The sequence below is a fragment of the Pleurodeles waltl genome, chromosome 9 (assembly GCF_031143425.1).
Source record: "Pleurodeles waltl isolate 20211129_DDA chromosome 9, aPleWal1.hap1.20221129, whole genome shotgun sequence".
Lineage (NCBI taxonomy): Eukaryota > Metazoa > Chordata > Amphibia > Caudata > Salamandridae > Pleurodeles > Pleurodeles waltl.
In genome coordinates, this window is record NC_090448.1 from 383,721,698 (window position 1) to 383,741,974 (window position 20,277).

Sequence of the window (20,277 nt, forward strand, 5' to 3'; positions counted from 1 at the left end):
TGGAGATATTAGGGATGGTAATGTGGGACCTCCCCTACGTTTGCTGCGGGCTGCAGTGACTTGCTGGCACACTTTACACATGCACCTCATGGCCAGAGTGGCACTAACTAAGATTGTGATCCTCCCTCAAGTCCTATATTTGGAACTAATATGGGATGGAAGAGGACAAAGAATTTCGCTCCACCTCCTTCAGTGGCCATTCAGGGAAGGCGTACTGGCTGTTTCTGATCTTGAACTATATTACACAGCAGCACAACTGCTGAGAGAAGGAGAGCTGATGATGAGAGGAGAGAAGAGATGAGCCCCCTGGAAGCTTCCCAGAATGAGGGAGCCCTGATGGCCCGATGGTGGATGGGAAGATACGTACCTTTGAACCTACAAAGATGCATACCGCACAGGTTGAATGTCATAATGAGTACCATGGAAATGTCATGCCCCCGATGCTCCTTGGTTGATGCAGGATACCTACAAATTGAATGGGAATGTCCAGCGATCGCAGCATATTGGCGTTGACTGATGCAAGAACTAGAACAGGTTACATACATTAGATACCTGCCTGATGGGTCTATACTCTAGATCCCCAACTACAAATGTGAGCTCCAAATTCATTGAACTGGGACTAGTATGGGCTAAACATGCAATTGCTATACATTGATGGTCCCCTGATGGCCCACAGCATAGCAGGTGGAAGGAGGAGCTCTTAAGATGGACGACAGCCGAGGAGGGAGCTTTGCAAAAGGAAGAACAAAGAGGACTTCAACATCACCCCATAGCAGCTGATTGGGCATCCCTCATTGCTGATCACTGCAAGTGTGAAGGGGGGGGGCATCTGGGCCACAATCTCCGGAGGGGACTTACTCATAGCCGAGACATACAGTTGGGGTGTGCGAGTTACACACATGTTCTTGATGAATTATTGTGTTCTGATCAGAGGGGAAATTTGGCTGGGAAAAAATGGTTTGAGTGGTGGTTCCTTTTTGCTGCTGTTTTAACTACCAACCTTCTGCGACTTATACTAAAACACATGTCTACGATAAGTGATTTATGAAATAAAGCCCTGCATGGCATTAGCTGTTAGCCTTATGAAGATGCAGAATAAACATCAATCTGCAGCTCACCAGCTTCTACTTCGAAACCTCCCAGTCAGGTTTTCATTCCAACCACAGCAACAAGACTGCACTCATCACTGCCACTGACCACATCAGAGCACTCCTCGACCACAGGAAAACCACCGCCCTTACCCTCCTCTACCTATCAGCCGCTTTCGACACCGTCTCACACCACACACTCATCAACAGACTCCACAGCATCGGAATACAAAAGAACGCCCTCAAATGGATCACCTTCTTCCTAACAGGACGCACTCAGAACATCCTACTCCCCTCTTTCACCTCCACACCAAAGAGCATCATTTGCGGTGTACCCCAAGTTTCATCCCTCAGCCGCACTTTGTTCAATACCTACATGATCCCCCTGTCTGACATCGTTAGATCCAACGGACTAAACATCATCTCCTATGCAGACAATACCCAACTGATCATCTACCTCATTGAAGACCCTTCCACCACCAGAACCAACTTCTGCAGTGCCATGACCACTGTAGCTGATGGATGAGAACCAACTGCCTGAAGCTTAATTCTGAGAAGGCGGAAGTCCTGATATTTGAGAAAAAAACCTCCATTTGGGAGGTGGCCAGCCGAACTCGGACCCACTACCACGCATACAGACCACGCTCACAATCTTGGCATCATCCTTGACAGTGAGCTGACCATGAAGCGGCAGATCAACTCAGTCATCTCCTCCTGCTTCCACACCCTCCACATGCTCCGCAGAATCTTCAGATGATCCCAGCCATCACCAGGAAGACCATCACCCAGGCCCTCATCACCAGTAGCCTTGACTACCCCAACGCTATCTATGCAACAGCTCCTAAAGAGACTCCAGACCAGGGGCGTAGCTTTGAGGGGGGTTTGGGGTGTTACACTGCCCTAAAAAATGTATTTTATCGATAAATAGTTGGGTACAGGTGCTTTCAGTTGGGCATTGTGAGATGTCAGTAAGATTTCAGCAAGAGAGTTTACACACACAGACAAAAACCTAAACACACACTCACTCTCCGCTTTGAAAGTCTTAAAAAATATTGTTTATTTTGTGAAATATTGTGTTTTCTCTCTCAGCACCCCTTCCAACCTCATGCACCCTGCTTGTTGTATAATGTGTTTTAACTTTATATGCTAGCTTCTGAAGCTCACTCCTCCAATCTTATGGACCAAGCTATGCCCCTACTCCATTCAATACAGAACACCATTGCCAGACTCATCCTGGAGCTTCCCAGGCACACACTCATCACCCCTACTGCAGAAACCTCCACTGGCACCCTATCTAGAAGAGATGTCCTTTCAAACTCCTCACACATGCCTATAGAGCCACCATACACCTGCGCTCTTCCTCTCTGGCCCTCCTACACACACCCAGAATCCAGTGTCGTTGCAGAGGTGGCCACTCTTTTTCCTACATCGCCGCCAAGGCCTGGAACGACCTACCACTCCGAACTGCACCCTCACTGGCAGACTTCAGGAAGAGACTCAAGACCTGGATGTTCCACAGAGACAGATATCCCCAGGGGGGAAAACAACGCTCTCTACAAATGACTGGTTGATTAATTGATTGATTGATTGATTGAATAGCAAATATGAAAAATATTAAAAAATGTATCATTAAAAAAGATTTAAAAAAATATCTCCTGTAAAGACAGGAGCAAAAGTTGAAGACACTGTACTTATATGGAATACATTTTGAATGCTCACAAAATATTTACCAGCAGCCTTGAATGTGGAGGAGTCCTTTATTGCATGGATGTGTATAAATATGTGCAGGTTTTCAGCCAAATGGATTGAGGAAGCTTAGCAGTGCTTAATTTGAGCCATCACCAGCGCTCATTTTTTGAGACCGACACTTATTTATTTTATCATCAGTCTTTTACCTAGAGCACGAAAGGTAGGCAGAAAAGTAGGAAAGAATGGATAAGAAGACAGAGAAAAATAGAAACCAGGTGGGGAAAGCCGGAAAGTAAAAGAATCCAAAAGCGTGAGGTAAAGAGACTGGAAGAATAGGGTGGTGGAATAAAAAATCATAAGATGGAATCAAGACTATGCAACCTTGGATACCAGGAAAACCAGCATTTGTCAGTGCCCCTGCATTTACCATATTAAAAACTGTCTGCTGTTTTGGGATGTATGTTACTAAAGGCCACAACATATCTGCAACTTGCCTCCTTAATAAATTGCGGATCCACTTTTTGCCATCAGCAGCAGCTGCCAACCTTTCATTACAAAACGATAATAAACTACATTTATTAATGTTTTGTAGTAAAAGGGGCGAAGTGATGAGCACTGAGGGGGAGTGCACAGCACTCCCCCTCATTGCACATGTTTCGCGCATCTCGGGCTGACCAAACACATATGCGCACTGTGCTCTCTCCAGCCCGGCACTGTGTTGCAGGGCTGGAGACAGCAGGCAGTCTGCCTGGGAGCACCCTGGCTGGGCGCACCCAGTCAATTCTAATGCTGCTCTGAGCAGCTCCAGGATTGGCCGCAGGGCAGGAGGGGAGCCTGTGCCTGCAGCCTGCAGCAGAGGAGCAGCGCAGTGGTAGTGGCAGCAATGGCACTGACGATACAGGTAAGTGCATTTTTTAAAATGAATTCCCCCCACCCGTGCTGCCTCCCCCCGGCAAAGCACTGCAAGCCGCTACTGAAAATGACTGGCAGGTTCAAAAGCAGGGAAGAAAATAAAGATTCAAATGAACCATGGTATTGCAGGAAAATGAGCTTCGACACAGCTTTTGCAGAAATGTAGAAGTTATTTGGGAGGTGTTTATTCGTTTTAGTAGGCACTGAACCTGACTTTGCTAGTAGCTGCAGTGTCACTCAGAGAATATAGATGTCGCTCTTTCTTTAGAATACATTTCTGCTCTCTCCAATGGCCCATCACACGTCAAACTCACCACTTGGATTTATCTTTCAGCTTCGGAGGCTGGTAGCCGCTCTTTGACATCAGGAAAAGAACCCTGGAGAAGAGATAGGAGTGGAGAGATTCAATAAAGCACGCAGAGTTTAAACAAAAAAAAAATAGATCCCGTTTTCTTCTCTTTTAGTGTTTTACATACTAAATACCCAGTCTTGCCATTCTCTAATACAGCCCTTACAGTGTGAGCACAGCAACTGTTTGATGCAGAAACATACTCATATGCCCTCACCCCCCCCACAGCAGCCATGAAGATGTACTCCAAAGTCACAGAACCAATGCAACCCAGAAGTATTACAATTAGGTAAAAGGTAAATATTTGTATTGCATAACAATTTATAAGGTTTTGTAAGGACTTGAGAAGCTGGCTATTTGACAGGGGTGAGGCACAACAGGAGAACCCTATCCGTGACCACTTAAAGATCTCTTCTAAAAAGGAATAACTGACAACTTTTCTCCGAAAGCAAAAACAAAGATCACCCCATGTCAAATGCAAAGTCAATGACATAGCTAAGATATAGCCAGGCATGAGTGACCTTATATAAATCCCTGATTACCTTGGATGGTACTTCAGAGTAAAGACAGGTAATGTAAAGAGGAAGTATTAGGGGGACCCACCCTGCCAAGTGCTGATGGAAGTACAACAAAGGCAGCAAGCAACTTTTCTTGCTGTCCTGCATGAAATATAGGTAAATATGCACCAGATACCTTAGAGGCTGAGCCTTCAGTGTTTACGGCCATCTAAAGCAACCAAGAAGTCCAAGTGATCGAGAAATCTATTAGTACTGGGAGCAAAGCAACGATTCTCCATCACAACATATTTAATTCCCTTAATCTATTATTAGTGTTAATGATTGAGGCCAACGATAATGGGATAGCCAAAATCTCTGGGTGCAACTCTGGAGGAAAATGAAGAATTACCAGTAGACTGGGGCACCGTATTACCAATTTCCCTTGTTATTAGTCATTTCTCCCTGTTAGTTCTTCTTTTCTTGTGTGCTGTATTCTGCAGCACTCACAGAAAGAACACTATGCTTCTAATATTATTTTTGTGCAGGAAGGTATCCTTTTCTGTAAAAAACAATCCTGCATGTAAAGCAGGCACCGTTGCACCATGATGCAAGGGAGCCTCGATTGGAGCTAGGCAGTACACAGTAAACCAGGGTAAAGTGAGAGCAGAAATGTTCCATATTTTCATGGTGCATCAAGTTCCCTTTATGTGCATTGTAGTGCCAATTAATAATAAAGGTGTCCCTCAGTTTCTAATCACAAATATCCCTGAAGCCAATCAGTATTGTTGATAACTGTGTGGGGTCAGATTTACTGGGTTAAACCAAGAGCATTCAGAAAGAAGTGCATAGTAGGCTATGCTAAAATTCTGAGTGAAAAAATTACTGATAGGCACAGAAGAAGGGAACACATGAATATGCTAGATAGAAGTAAAGAGAAAGGAACAATATAAAAGTCAAACACAGGTTCTCAGAAATTGGGTTACTGGTTGACAGGGGTGTAAGCCCTGGTCAAGCAGCAACCACAATCCTAATCAGGGTAAAGCAAAAACAAATCCCAAACTAACCTGTGCTTAACTCTCTGGTTCCTTGGCACAGAGTAGTCAGGCTTAACCTTGAGGCAATGTGAAAAGTACTAATGTAATGCTTTAAACAATATAAATACACACAGAAAGGACCCCACACCAAGTTAGAAAAATACAATTTCATGTAAAAAATAAAACAAGACCAAAACGACAAATATCCATTAAGTAGAACTTGAGTTATGAGTTTCTAAAGAAAAAACTGTAAACAAGTGCTTAGAAGCAGGAAGCGCCAACCGGGGATATCTGGTCACACCAGAATGGAACAAAGTTAAAATTTCAGGGCGACGTAATGGAGCAAGGGCTGGCTACAGGCACCCAGTTAGGTCCACTGGACCAAAGTACCTTTAATCCTGGTTGTGGAGCATTGCGTGGGTCTGAAACAAAGATGTGTTGCACACTTGGGGCAATGTGTCAGTTCCGAAATGCGCGAGGCTGCGGTGCGAGATCCTGATGCATCAATGATGAGGCTCCTGTCAATGGTGCTTGCAATGCGAAGACCAGTGTTGAGGATGCATGGTGCAGTTGAGAAGATGCATTGATTCCGATCCATGCAGTAGCGGCGATGAAGAGGTTCAGTGTTGTGGTCAAGGTTGCTGTTGATGTGGGATGTGACAAGCTTGCTCCAGGAAAAGCATCACACAGTGGTGGTCCCAAAGGTGATGTTTCAGTCCCAAGATGCGGCGATGCAAGTCTGTTGAGCTGGTTCCAACCCACGCAGTAGCAATGATGTGCCGGTTCTACTCCACGCAACAGCGGCGATGCGTCACTTTTGCTCCCTCAGCATTGGATGCATTGGTTCTGCTGGAGCAACCACCTTAGGTCCACTTTCAAGCGACCAGGACTATGGTGGCACCACTTGGCAGGGCCTATTCACAGAATCCAGGTGCAGAAGCAGGGTGGTTAGAAGTCTTTTATATCCCTGCAAAGTCAGATCAGGAGGCCAGCCAATTAGTCCTTGGAGTCACTCTGGGTTCTGGGTTGGAGACATGCAGGCCCAGTCCTTCCCACTCCCATGCAAGAGGGCAGCAGGCACAGGTCAGCACAGCAAAGCAGGAGTCCATCAGAACAGCAGTCCCCCAGAGTTGCAGGCCTTCAGCAGCACAGCAGTCCTTATTCCTGGCAGGGGATCCACAGGTTCAGAAGTGTACTGAGGTTCAATATTTATACTTTGGTCTCCTGGTTCTAGAAGGTTCGAGAAGCTTTTAAACAGTGGCTTTGAAGTGTGAGGAATTCCCTTGCTCCCCTGCTCCGTTGCTGCAAGCTGGCTTGAGTGAAAATACAGGGTTGTTAAGCCCTTTGTGTGTGGACAGGACACAGCCTATTCAGCTGTAAGTGAGGATCTGTCCAGCTTTTCCCTCCAATTCTGACCAGGATGACCCATTAAGTCACACCTAAGCTCCTATTGTGTGTGGATATCTAGGAGGAATACACAGAGCCCAGCTGGCAACTCCCCAAGTCATGTGACCAGAGACAGGCTGCAAGCACCAAGTGGCTAAGGCAACAAAATGCTAACTTCCTAAAAGCGGCATTTTCAGAATTGCAGTTTAAAATCTGACTTTACCATAACTTAGGATATTAAATTGAAATTCAGACACACCAAACATGAAGGGGTCATCTCTTCCTATTTGGAAATACACTTACAAGATGTAACAAGGCAACTCCAATGTTATCCTATGGGAGAGATAGGCCTTGCAATAGTGAAAAACTAATTTAAGAGTTTTTCACTACCAGGTCATTTGATTGTCCTACTTTTTAGATACACCACACTCTGCATTTGTGCTGTCCATGGACTACTCTAGGGGTGACTCATGTGTGTAAAAAGGAGATATTGGGACCTGGTAACAGGTTTATTTTGCCAGTCAAAATGGCAGTATAAACTACACACAGGCTCTGCAATGGCAGGTTTGAGACATGTTTAAAGGGCTACTTAAGTGTGTGGCACAATCAGTGCTGCAGGCCCACTAGTAGAATTTCATTTACAGGCCCTGGGCACATGTAGAGCACTTTACTAGGGACTTATAAGTAAATTAAATATGCCAATTGTCGCTAAGTCAAAATTACCATGTTTAGAAGTGAGAGCACATGCACTTTGCCACTAGTTAGAAATGGTAAAGTTCTCAGAGTCCTAAGGACAACGAAAAAACAAATTCAGCAAAAATAGGAGGAGGAAGGCAAAATGTTTGGAGATGACCCTGCAGAAATGGCCAGGTCCAACACAGGTCTTACAAGAAAGGTCTGAGCAAATGAGCATATAGTAATGCAGATAAATACAGGAATATAATTTGATTATGTAGTGGCCTTGGCCTGGTCTGTTATGAAATGTGAACATGAGAAGTGTCATGAAACCGTTGCCAAATTTAACTTGAGCATGACAAATGTGAGTGCATAAAATTTGGGAATTACATCGTTGACAAATCATCATCTTCCACAGTGTGATATTAACTTTATACAATATCGCTGACAAACTATATCATTTATAATGTGGAATAACCAGGTATTTACCAGATTTGGATGCATGCTAGCAGACACAGCTAACTGTGATCACACCACAATCACAGCTCTTACAGCAAATTAAGATACTACGATGTGTTTTAAACCCTGGAGTAGAGCTAGAGAGTTAAGGGCACGAACAGACTTCACTGCAAGCCAACCTCCAATCGATGTCAAAAACATTTTAGAAAAGTTTTGAATTCACAGAAGACACCAAATGTTTGTTCATCAACTGTTTTTGTTTAATGAACTGCTAAATTATGGAGAGTGGTGGGTGGTAAACTGCTGTCCCACTCTCTACATATGAACCAACCCTGGGTCTGCCTTGGTGAGAGACCCTGAGGGATTCCTCAAGTCCTCTAATGGAGCTGGATATTGATGCAAAGGAAGGGAGCTAGGGGAAGAAGTACCAATACACAGTATCTGCCCCTTGATATCCTTATCAAGGGGCAGATTTACTAATATTTGGCACTAAGCAAAACAGCATGACAACTTGCTTCACCACGCAGAGTCAACTAGAGAGGACAGGAATGCACCATATCTATTAAGATGTGGTGAATCCCAGCTCTCCCTCAGCACTCAGAATGCAGCACACATAGAAAGAGGGAAAAACAAGGAGAAATAAAGATATTTCTCCTCGTTAAGCCTCTTCTGGGGAGGCATAGGATTTTGGTGCATTCCCAGGCTTACAGGTTCTTGTAAGTAAGTAAGTAAAGTTTATTTCAGAAATGTCATAACTTAAAAACATACAGTCAAGCACATTTCCACTATAAAAGTATAAAAACATTATTAACAAGGGCTTGCAAATAGTTAAAAAGACTGTCAACAGTGTACAAAAATTAGTTGGTTTAAAATCCATAGTGCACAAGATAAAACGCCAATGCAAAGTAAAATAATTATACATAGTAAACATTATTAACGTTCATAATAATGCCTGTTTATATAAAGGGGAGGTTAACAGGTATCATGACCTTAAAATTGTAAACCTTCTGTTTCCTCAGCAGCCCTACTGCTAATAAGTATTCACTCAGCATACTCACAGTGGAAATGGATGTGTTTGCCTTAAACATTGTTCGAGTTTTGTGGTCCCTTCGAAGGCCTAATGTACTGCACAGTGGACAAATTCATTTGCTTTTAAGCTTGGCGCAGGCAGGGCAGAAAAATGACATGGCTTGTATTTTCTTCAGAGGCTGGGCTGCACAGTGGGTAGTTGTTTTTAAGGTCAGTAGACCTATCATATTCCACCTAGCTGTGAAAACCCTGACCGCAAGGGGGCCATATTGAAATTTTAAGCACAGGGATTTAGCTAGCTGTGGTTGGGGGATATCTAGTAAAGCTTCATAATAAGGGTTGCCATTGATAAATAAGAACTGAGCTGACAGTCTCCCTAGGGTAGAGCTTTGATGACGATTAGCTAGAATGTACTCCCAATACAAAGATTTCAGTTGCTGTTTGGATAATGGGTTTAAGGATCTCGGATCAGATGGAAAATCTCAGAGACACAGAGTCAGCAACCAGGTTTGGACATGCCTAAACCATGGGAAGGTGATGTTCTTATCTATCACCAGCAATTCCTCTAGAGCATTTCTATAAGACATAAGCTCTACTGTGGTCCAAATCCTCACCCAATAAAGAAGAGGCCTTAACCAAGCAATATGCTTAAAATCTTTTCACAGTGACATTAAGGAACATGGGAAATAGAGGAGTACTCTGGGGGAGGTGAAGAATCGAGCAAACAAACTTGTTCTCGCTCAATGTGAAAGGCTCAGTGTTTGCGTGGCTCGAGACTTTAGCACCACAGAGGGCCACAGCTGGAACCTTTATTTTATACAGGTCCATTGCAGTAAGTATGGCTCTTGTTAATGTTGCCTTATGTTTTTTATTGATTGCTAAAGCTTAGTGCTGGAGGACTACCCTTTGCTTTCAGATGTGCAGGGACCATGAAACCCTGCTATTCAACATTATGCCCAGGTAGCTAAATCAAAAAACACTTTCCAATTTCCCCTGCTCCAAAGGTAAAGTATTTCTAAAAAATGTTGTCTTTGTGCCATTGATTTCAATTCCCTTCATTACACAGAAATCCTTAAAATTATTCAGGAGTTGCTGCAGGCACGTAGAAGTCTGGGAAAATAAAAAAGGGTGACAGCTGCGAATACTAGTGCGAGAACCCACACCCCTTCTATTCTGGGAGCATCTATATTGCCTGCGAGAAGGGCCCCTATACAGTCATTTATACAGAGGGAAAAAGAGCGTGGGGGACAACACACACCCCGGTCCCACTCCTCTATGTATAGGAATACGGACTGTCAGATGCCCCGGTGGACCTCATCAGACTTGTGTGTAATTATCTTGATGTAACCTTATTATTTGTCCAAGAAGGCCTCAGTGATCCCATACTCTTGAGCGATGCCTATAACAAACCCCTGAGAACTAGGTTTAAGGCTGCCCAAAGATCAACAAAAGCTATAAATAAGTGGCTGTCCCTCAACCTAGTGTACTTCCATATAATAACAAGAAGCCTCATGGCTTGGTCTAAGGTGCTTACTTTAGGTCTTAAACCCACTTGAAAAGGGTGTCAGAATTTCAGTGTTGTTGATCCAATCATTAAGTTTGTTTAGAATCTGTTTCCCACAGTCCTTCTGTAATGTGTTCAAGAGGCTTATTGGTCTATAGCTGCCTGGGTTTGACTGGTCCCCCTTTTTATAGATAGGTATTATCTCTGCACCTTTCCAGGTGCCGGGGATCAGAGCACCTGAAACTATGGCGTTGGTTAGTAATATAAGGGACCTAAACAGTTAGGTCATGACGCAGCAATTCTCCTGGGATTTTGTCTGGTCCAGGGGCCTTGCCCACTTTGGTCGCAGCTATGGCTGCCATGGTTTCCCCAAGGGAATAATGTGTATCCAGTGGGTAGGATTCAAGCAGTGAGTGAGAATTGAGAGTATGGTCATCAAGCGTGTTTTCATATAGTTTAGTAAAATGGTTCACCCATACTCCCGGGTTCAGATAGCATTCAATCTGTGCTTCTGAATGTGCACTCCTATGGGCGATGATTTTCTGAAATGTCCTGTCATCCCTTGACATTGCTGCCACCACTCAACCACTCTAGCTAGAATATTCCTAGCTTCGCCATGCTAACATTAGTGTCTTCTTATACTGGGATCTTGCTAAACAAACCTCCGTTGAGGGTTTAAATTTCAATGCATTTATAAGTGCTTTTTAGCTATCCTACAGTCCCTCGTATACCAGGGATTAGTATCTATACTGGGTGTCCTGTGACCATGCTGTTTCCTCGTAGGAGTCTTGGTCAAATTTATTTTTAAGGTACTCGCCAGTTGGATATGTATATCAACAATTGGAATCTCAGTGGGTGGGGGATGGCTAGAGGGGGACCGGCCTGTCACAAATCAGTTATAAATCCCAGCTAAAGACTTTACACTCCCCAAGATCGATGGTTACTTAATGGATCGATGGTTATTTCCCAATATTGCCTCCATATGAGGTAATACAGGGACAGCACAATTTTTAAAAAGGATTCCTAAAAGCTCAAGGTGTAATGGGTAGTGATCATTGTCTTTTCTGTCATCCAATTTAAAGTCCACCATTTTTCCCGACATGGAGACTTTAATCAGGAAATAATTTTGGATCAGAGTGAACCCTTCCTAAAAGTAGGCAAACCGTGTTTATTGGAAACGGTCCTACTATTACATGCCCTCAAAACATTTGATATAACAAAACTGATCACAAATTATAAGATATACTACTGAGAGAAGGCATTCTCAAGCATTCATCTTCTTCTTCTGTAACCAAGTCAAGGCCAATAATGGGTTCAAAATTAATGTTCCAGTCTTCGCCTATGACTATCGTGTTCTTCTCCTTGATAGTGCTAACAAAATGCTACAAGATGGATCAGGTTGGTGATTCCATACTTCCATTGCTGGGCCTAAAGTAAAGAATAAATAGGTACATGGGAGGCCCCTCCTGCAAGTAGAGTTTTAAGCCACATTTCTTGAAACATACAAAATTATATTGTGCAGTGTATTCTAGATAATCAGGTTCCAACACTTTAACCTTGAGCCCAGCAATGTTCCAAGAGAGTATATTAAGAGACCCATGAAAATTGGTCAATTTTTGTTCAATAGGTTCAGATTCAGGGTCCAGTTCTGGCTGACTGTGGCACAAGTCCATATTTGTGGTCAGGTCTATGGAAGATCTGGGCACCCTCTTAGACATACCCAGGTTAAAAAAGATTGCAGTAAAGTTTGCCCTGTTTGTCTTCATGTCCCGGTAATTTTCCAGGAGCATGAATTAAAGTGTTCAAGCACTGCCAGTCTTGGCCCTACTGGTGTAACAAAGCTTCAAGGGCTTTCCTGGTGGGGATGACATAGGGCAGATGGCCGTGGTTGGAGACTTTGCCATTCTTCAGAGTCATGGTCCTAGAAGGACTAGGGGTGGTAGGTGGCCTGTTAAAGAACCCTAAAGGAAGTGCCTTAATTTGGCTCAGTGGTGGAGTCATCTTGGATGGGCGCTGTAGGAGCAGCTTAGTTAACAAGGGACTTTTGAAATTGATGAATACCCAGTCCCCATGGAGGTCTTTTGTTGTGAGTGTCCAGCCATGCAGTCTTTCTCACTGACAAAATGTCTTATGATAGGCTCTGCCACCACCAAGGTTTTATTTTGAGCCAATACATTGTTTTGTTTTTCAGAGAAGGATAATCTTCAACAGAATTAGGGGGAAGTGTGGGGATATCCTTAAGGATGATTAAGTAGGGTGTGCATTCTGAGGTGAGTTGGGGTGTTGGGGGTACCTAGTATGCAATGAACAAGAGTGATCAATTGTTCTGGACCTTCCCCTGTATTCTTCCAATCATGCTCCCCTGCATCTTAGTGATGGCCCCTCAAAATTGCCCCCACTACTGATTGTGTGAAATGTCGGGCACGCTGCTAATTAGCAATGGAAGCAACAGGGTACTTCTAGCCTGCGTTTGTGGTTCAGTCAGCTGTGGTGGGTCTGCAGTAATCAAGGCAATATTTACTGCAGTTAGAGGCAATTAATTATTTAAGGTCTCCAGTTTCATTTCCACCATGTCAAGGTGAGCTACTAGGGGTGCAAGCTCTGCCTTTAGTATGTGCTTAGAATAGTTTGCCACCACTTAACACAAAAACATGGAAGTGTTTTCAATTACTCTAGTGTAGTTGTGTTCTTAATTACAGGTTGAAACTGAGATGGGAAATCAAAGAGGGCCTCACCATTTCTTTGGCTCCTGGCCCCCTAAAAGCTCCTGAAATGGCTTGATGCACCTGAAGTACTTAGGCCTAGATCTAAGAGGGCCAAGTGCCTCTTTGCACCACATTAGCGTCATTTTTTGAATGCTAATTTGGCCCAACGAGGCCAAAATCGCCGCACCATATTTACAAAGTGCCACAATGCATGCATTGTGCCACTTTGTACCGCCTTGCGCCACATTATGCCCAAATCAGGCTTAATGTATGCAAGTGGGGTGTTCCCCCATTAAGGGGACCGTAAAAATGGTGCAGTGGAATCTAAGAGATTCCACTGCGTCATTTTTTGCAGCTACTTTTAACGCCTGCACAGAGCAGGCGTAAAAAGGGGGCACACCATCGCTTTCAATGGGCCCCTATGTACTGTGCGGGATAAGCTCCAACATTTTGGTGCTAATCCTACAATATACATCAATAGCGTCAAATATTTCACCTTCATTGCCCCTACCCTGCACCATGGGGGGCCATATATTAAACACAGCGCACACATGGTGGTGGTAGGAGGGCGCTAAGGGGCGTAAGAAAAGTGGCGCTGCATTGGATGCAGCACCACTTTTCTTAAATCTTCCTTTTATTCCTTAGCATCATTTTACATGAAAAAACGCAAGTGTTCTTCTATTAGTATCATATTTAAATTTACCTAAACCCCTTAGGTCACTGCGTGGACCATCAAACAAAGACATTGAGGTGCCCAAAGACAGAGAGAACACCTCTAGGTAGAAGGACATCCATGCAGAAGTAGAAGGCACACAAGAGAAGTTACCTGAGAGGGTGCAGGTCAAACAATGGTGGCTGCAGTTCTGCCAACTCTATGGCTGTGATACCTACTGACCAAATGTCGCACAGCTCATTGTAGCCTCCCTTCATCTCCACGGCAGCTACTTCTGGGGCCATCCTGGGGTAGTAAGAAAAGGTCAAATAACGAGAATTTCCTGATACGGCATACATGCCTGCACCTAAACCACAGTAAACCACAAACACTGGAAAAATCTCAAATTGGGTACTAGTCAGACATAGATAGAGACAGACACACATACGCACACAACATTACATACCTATACATACTAGGATTGGCCATTGGCCATAACTGACTGTGTATTTACTATTCTAACTTCACTTGTGACTTGAGAATGCGGTAACTCATACATCAGACCAAAGCAAATATAACTACACTTTTAGTTGTTTTATGCAGTCCCTTGAAAGTACCTAAACATACTGCAGGTACTGACCTCTGAAATGTGATGGTCGCCACAGAGATGGTGTTTGTATGGCTTTGTCAGGGTTAGCCAACAATGTGAGGACCGATCCAGTTCCCTCAGGGTGTGTTAAAGGTGCCTACTCTCTCACACACACACACACACACACACAATCTCAATCACACCTGTAGGGGAGGGGGGTCGTAATCCCCAGGGCAGAGCTGCAAGATTAGGACCACCACAACAGCAAGACTACTGGGATGACTAATCCTGGTGGTCCAACCGCGGCACAACCACCACAGTCATAATGTGGTTCTTGGACCACCGCATTGGCAGCAGTCCGACCACCACTGGTAGTCTGGCCGTCAGTAGTGGGATAATGATGCCCATAACCTCTTACTAGGCTTCAGTGACTATCTGGTGAAAAAGCTTCAACTGGTTGAAAACACAGATACAAGACACTTACTCATATTTCTTCCAATCTCTGGGTTTTGGTGAAGCAGTTGATGCAATTAGCACAAAAAGTGCTGGGTGGAATACCTGAGTTGATCTAATTCACTGGTAATTGGTCTGGGCCACATTTCAATTGACAGTTTTAGCTCATATCTGATAACATAGACAGGGACTAACTGTATCCAAATCAGTCCTCACAAGAGATAGTGTTCACCACACTGCCAGGCCTGGTGCCTTGTGAACAAAACCAGCAGCACCATAGGTAATCTAACCCCAGTCCTACTGACATTGGGGAAAGAGTATATGTTTGGAGGTCAAATCCATTATTCTAATTCAAGATGAATAACACTGGAAAAAGATCATATATCTGGAGTAGTTAGATTTACTGTTCTAACTGTACTCCTACCAACACAGGAGAACAGTACTCCTACTAACACAAGAGAAAGTGTATACATTGGGGTGGGGCATCGGGACAGATTTCCTTTTCTAAACTGGGGAAAGGCCATTTATTTGGAGAGAGTGTTTAAATTTACTCTCTTTAACACTGCGCACAAACTTGCAAAAATTGCATGTGAATTATTTATTATCCTAACCTTAGGCCTACTAACATTTGGGGAAAGTATGTATGTATTTGGGTGGAGGATAGATTTACTATTCTTACTCCAACATTTTGGAAAGTGCATCTATTTGGGGAGTTAAATTCACCATGCTCATTCAGTCACCCAAACACTTGTAAAAGTGCACATATAAGTACATATATTTGTGAGTATCGAGTTTGCTATTCTCACTCCAATCCATCTATCACTTGAGAAAATGTATATATTTTGCAAGGTGGGAGGGGGGAGCAATCAGATTTACTTTTCCGACTCCAGTCTTGCTAACATTGTGGAAAATGTATGGACTGGGATTGGGGTGATATTTACTGCTCCGCATCTCTAACTCTCAACATGCAAAAATTGAGAAAAGTGCGTGTTGTGGGGGGCCTGATTTAATATTCTAGCTTTAGTCCCAGAAACACTTTAGAAAATGATTTTTTCCGGGGGAAGATCGGCAGGCCGAATTATGATTCTAAAACCTCTCCTAATAATATTGAGAAAACGCAGATGTTAGGAGGGGGAGGAATTTAAGTCACTGTCAGAATTATGAATCAGCAATGTTTTGTCCAATTGAATACATATTAGGTAAACTTAATTAATTATCCTGTAAAACATCCCAATTTTAAGATATTGAAATACAATTATTTAATAAGAAAATATGTATATGTTAAGTATCATTTTTAAAGCAGATAATATACCTTTTATATGTTTTTTTATTTTGAAAAGTCTACAAAAATTAAAACAAAAACGTTGAATTGAAACCCAATTTTTTATTTGTAAATAAATTCGATTTTTTAAATTAATATTCACCTAAACACTGAGCCACAATTTATTTATAATTAAACAAAAACAATACTAATTGAAAAATAATACATATAAATTAAAATCCTAAATAAGTATGTTAATGTGTTCTAAATATACTTATTATAACATCCCCACCCAACCACCCAAAAATGGGAAACCAATTTAGTTGTTTTAAGATTTATTAAATAGAAATAAATGAGCTCCATTTTTCACTAATTTTATAGATTCTTTAAAATTATCAAACAAGCGAATGCCACTTTAAATTAATTGCATTATTTTAAAATTCTGAACTGTATATTTAATGAAATACAATTGAAATAGTGTAGCCAGTCTACCAATAAACCCCACAAATGGAAAAAACATATAACAATGATTCAATGTAAAACAATTATGTGATATAAAAAAGTAACAGTCTAATTAAAGATAAAATAGATCCAAAATAATATTTTAAACTTAAACACCACCCACCCAATTCCCAACAAACCTCACTCAAAAAATTAAAAATATGAACTCAAATAACATTAATTTAACATATATTTATATACAAAATGTACTTGAAATATTTGTAAGGAATTGTTTCTTTTTTGCATGCTCACCCCCAAAATTTTGGAATGATGCTGCTGGTTTTTCAACTCTAAGAGTGCACCTAGGCCTGCTAACAAGAATTGAGTTCCAGTGCTCTGACTCTTAAAAGTAGATTTTGGATTGACTTACATCCAATTGACATTTGTTAACTTAAATATATGTCCCTAGTATATGTTACCCGGTGTAACCAGGACCTCTAAGTTAAGGTTTCTCTCAGGGGTTGCAGCCACAAGTGTGCAACCATGAATGTGTGAAAGTAAAACATAACTCCATGTCTGCCACTGCAGAATTGTGAGGCTGTTTCAAACTGCTAACTCAACTTTGACGTTTAAACTGATGGCAAAGCCCAAGACTTCCTTTCTAATATATATAAGTTACCCCTACAGCAGGCCTGTCAAGTCCTAAGACAGGGTGATTTATATTAAAAAGTAGGACAAATATATTTCTATGTCCTAACAGCAAAAACCCCAAATTGTCATTTTTACTGTGGATAAACTAGTAGCCCCTTTGATGAGTAGAGTGTTACATGCTGACAACTCAGCTTTGTTCTCTCCTGAATGGGACTAACAAAGCTGGTACTTCAAGGTATCAAAATAATCAATATATTAAACCCGAGTTAATGCCCAAGTCAAACTTAATGTAATTTTTAAGTATAAGGCAACTTTATTAAGTTGCCACTCTGTTGCTCAAGTCTTCCAGTGGTCATTCGTAAATGCTGCCCACACTACAGCCTTCTGCCTTCCTAAGGAGAGGTGGGAATAAATCCTAGGAGTGAGAACAATAGAGGCCTAACATTGAAAGACATGGTTCCTCTCCCAGGCAGGAAGCAAAACAGGTGTGAGACCAAAAGGCAAGCTTCAAAGGGGAAGCCTTTGAAGGCCAAATGGTGGACACACACACAAGAGGAGCTGCTCTTTTGTTAAGGTAGATTGCTTTGCGTTAGGGAAAAAGAGGGAAGGGCAGTTGCCAAACTGGTCTTTCAGTGTGTGTGTAGCCTTCAGAGAGCCACACATTCAGGGAGGTTTACCAAGCTCCACACACCGAGAGAGGGGCTCAGCCATCTAGGGAGTGGGCGAAATAGTGCACTCTGTGATAGCTCGAAGCCAAACATTGCAGGATGTCATCATAAGTTGGGAAGGTAGATGGTTGCCCACTGATGGCTAGTGACCACTGCATCCCTCAAGGGCACTTTCAGGGCATAGATTTGCCCAATGCTTTCCCTACTGTTACATAGACTGGTGTGGGAAGAGTAAATTTAACCCCTCCGAAGCCCAGTGCTTTCCCTACTGCTGCACAGACTAGAGTGGGAATAGTACATTTTACCCCTCTGAAGCCCAACGCTTTTCCTACTGTTGCACAGACAGGAGTGGGAATAGTAAATTTAGTCTGTCCAAAGTCGGACGCTTTCCCTACTGTTGCACAGACTGGAGTGGGAATAGTAAATTTTAACCCTCTGATGTCCAATGCTTTCCCTAATATTGCACAAAGTGGAATGGAAATAGCATATCTATTATTTTCAGACTTTTCCTAATATTGTTTAAATGTATCTATTATGATTATTTGTTTATTTTTTAATTTTAAATTAATTGGGTACATTTTTAATATTTATATTTTATATATATTTTTTTAGATGCAATCTTTTTCGATATATATATATATATACATATATATATATATACATATATATGTATATGTTTGTATAGTAGCATATTTAAAAAATAACTCAAACGTAATATATTTGTAATATATATGTTTCAATAGTTTATATGTATATATAAATTGACACAAATATGTGTGTGTGTTTATATATTTTTATATAGTAGTGAATAGTTAAATGTGTTCAATTTACGTTATATTAATACTGTATATTTACATATTTAAGATTTACTATTTTAAACTGTACATCTATTAAAACAATATTTTACATGTTTTTTAACAGCAGAAGTGTAAAACGATATTTGTATCTATATTTTTGTATAGGAAAATGATAATTTTATTTTCAATATTTTTGACAAAATATTTTTATTAATTGATTTTGTTGGTTCTGATATTATGTCAGTGATCCGTTAGGAAAGAAACATCGAGGGGTAGGTAGGCACAGATACATGGAGATACACACGTTTATATAAAGACACAAGAAGAAACAGAAGTGCACGCACACACATATGCACGGACACAGAGCTCACTCTTTGGACATGTGCCTTTATTTATCGGAAAACAAACATGCTAGCTTTACGCCATGCCCCCCCCCTCCCAAACCCACTTCGTATGTCTAGCTTACCAGTATGGCGTCCCGATGAAAGACATTCTCTTGGCTAAGGTGGCAGTGATCTGTGCGGAGATCCCGAAATCAGCTGGTGGAAAGGATGAAAAGATATGTATTGTTAAAAAACATTCACTAGTCTTTAGTAAATCAGTCAAATTCAAGTTCAAAATAGTTTATTTAGGATTGTAGAAAAAACAAAACGACATAAAAGCATTCTTTACCAAAACAAACTGAATAAGTGTACACAGATGACGGACACAGGAAATTAAGATATATAATTATAGTGATGACGCAGAAAAAGAAGGTCCGACATGTATTCATACATATCGTATAATCAATACGTATAATGTAGTGTGATTTTAGTAAAGAAAATAATGTACGAGGGAAATTGTGCCCTCGGGGTAGTTCGCCATCATTATAAACGAGCTTTATTAATCACGAAGTATTGAAAATGTAGTAATCTGTCATAATCGCAAATGTATGCCATGATTTCTTGTTTGAAAACTGTTTTGCTTAGCTTAAATTTAGTACAGGCTTTGGCCTAGTTGCCTGGTTTCAAATTCTAACTGCGTGATTTTTTTCCTTGAACTAATGAAACATATATTCTTGCTTGAAGTTGTATTTTTCCAGTAGAAACTGGCGGGTACACTTATCTCCAAGGTTTCGTGCTAGGCCGGTTTCATCCCCTTTGATACAAGGTCAGTCTCTGCAGGTGCGGACAATGAAGGTACAGATAGTAAAATAATTGGCAAACCATGATACAATTTGTGTTCCAAGGCTCCAAGGACAGTGCATGCATAAATGAGCGCTAGTAAAAGACTATTTTGATTGGACAATTTGAAGCCAACCTATGAACCCTCCAATGCAAGACCCTGCAGAATTTGGAATGTTTCTTACTTAAACCCACCGGACAAAGAGAAGTCAGCCATTTTCCTCGATGCCAGTTTGAAGCCTGATGCCAGACTCCATTTTGGACGACACCCTGAT

The 20,277-nt window shown here is 41.8% G+C and overlaps 1 protein-coding gene across 1 annotated transcript in view; it reads right to left on the reverse strand.

Moving 5' to 3' along the window:
* MAP4K1 (mitogen-activated protein kinase kinase kinase kinase 1) overlaps positions 1–20,277 on the reverse strand; it is a 539,453-nt gene that overhangs the window by 254,450 nt on the left and 264,726 nt on the right. Inside the window, exons 8-10 of the mRNA XM_069206994.1 lie at positions 19,306–19,378; positions 14,154–14,285; positions 4,004–4,066 (exon numbers count right to left, since the gene is read on the reverse strand). Coding sequence (XP_069063095.1) covers positions 4,004–4,066; positions 14,154–14,285; positions 19,306–19,378 — 268 coding nt within the window. The remainder of the gene's footprint in view (positions 1–4,003; positions 4,067–14,153; positions 14,286–19,305; positions 19,379–20,277) is intronic.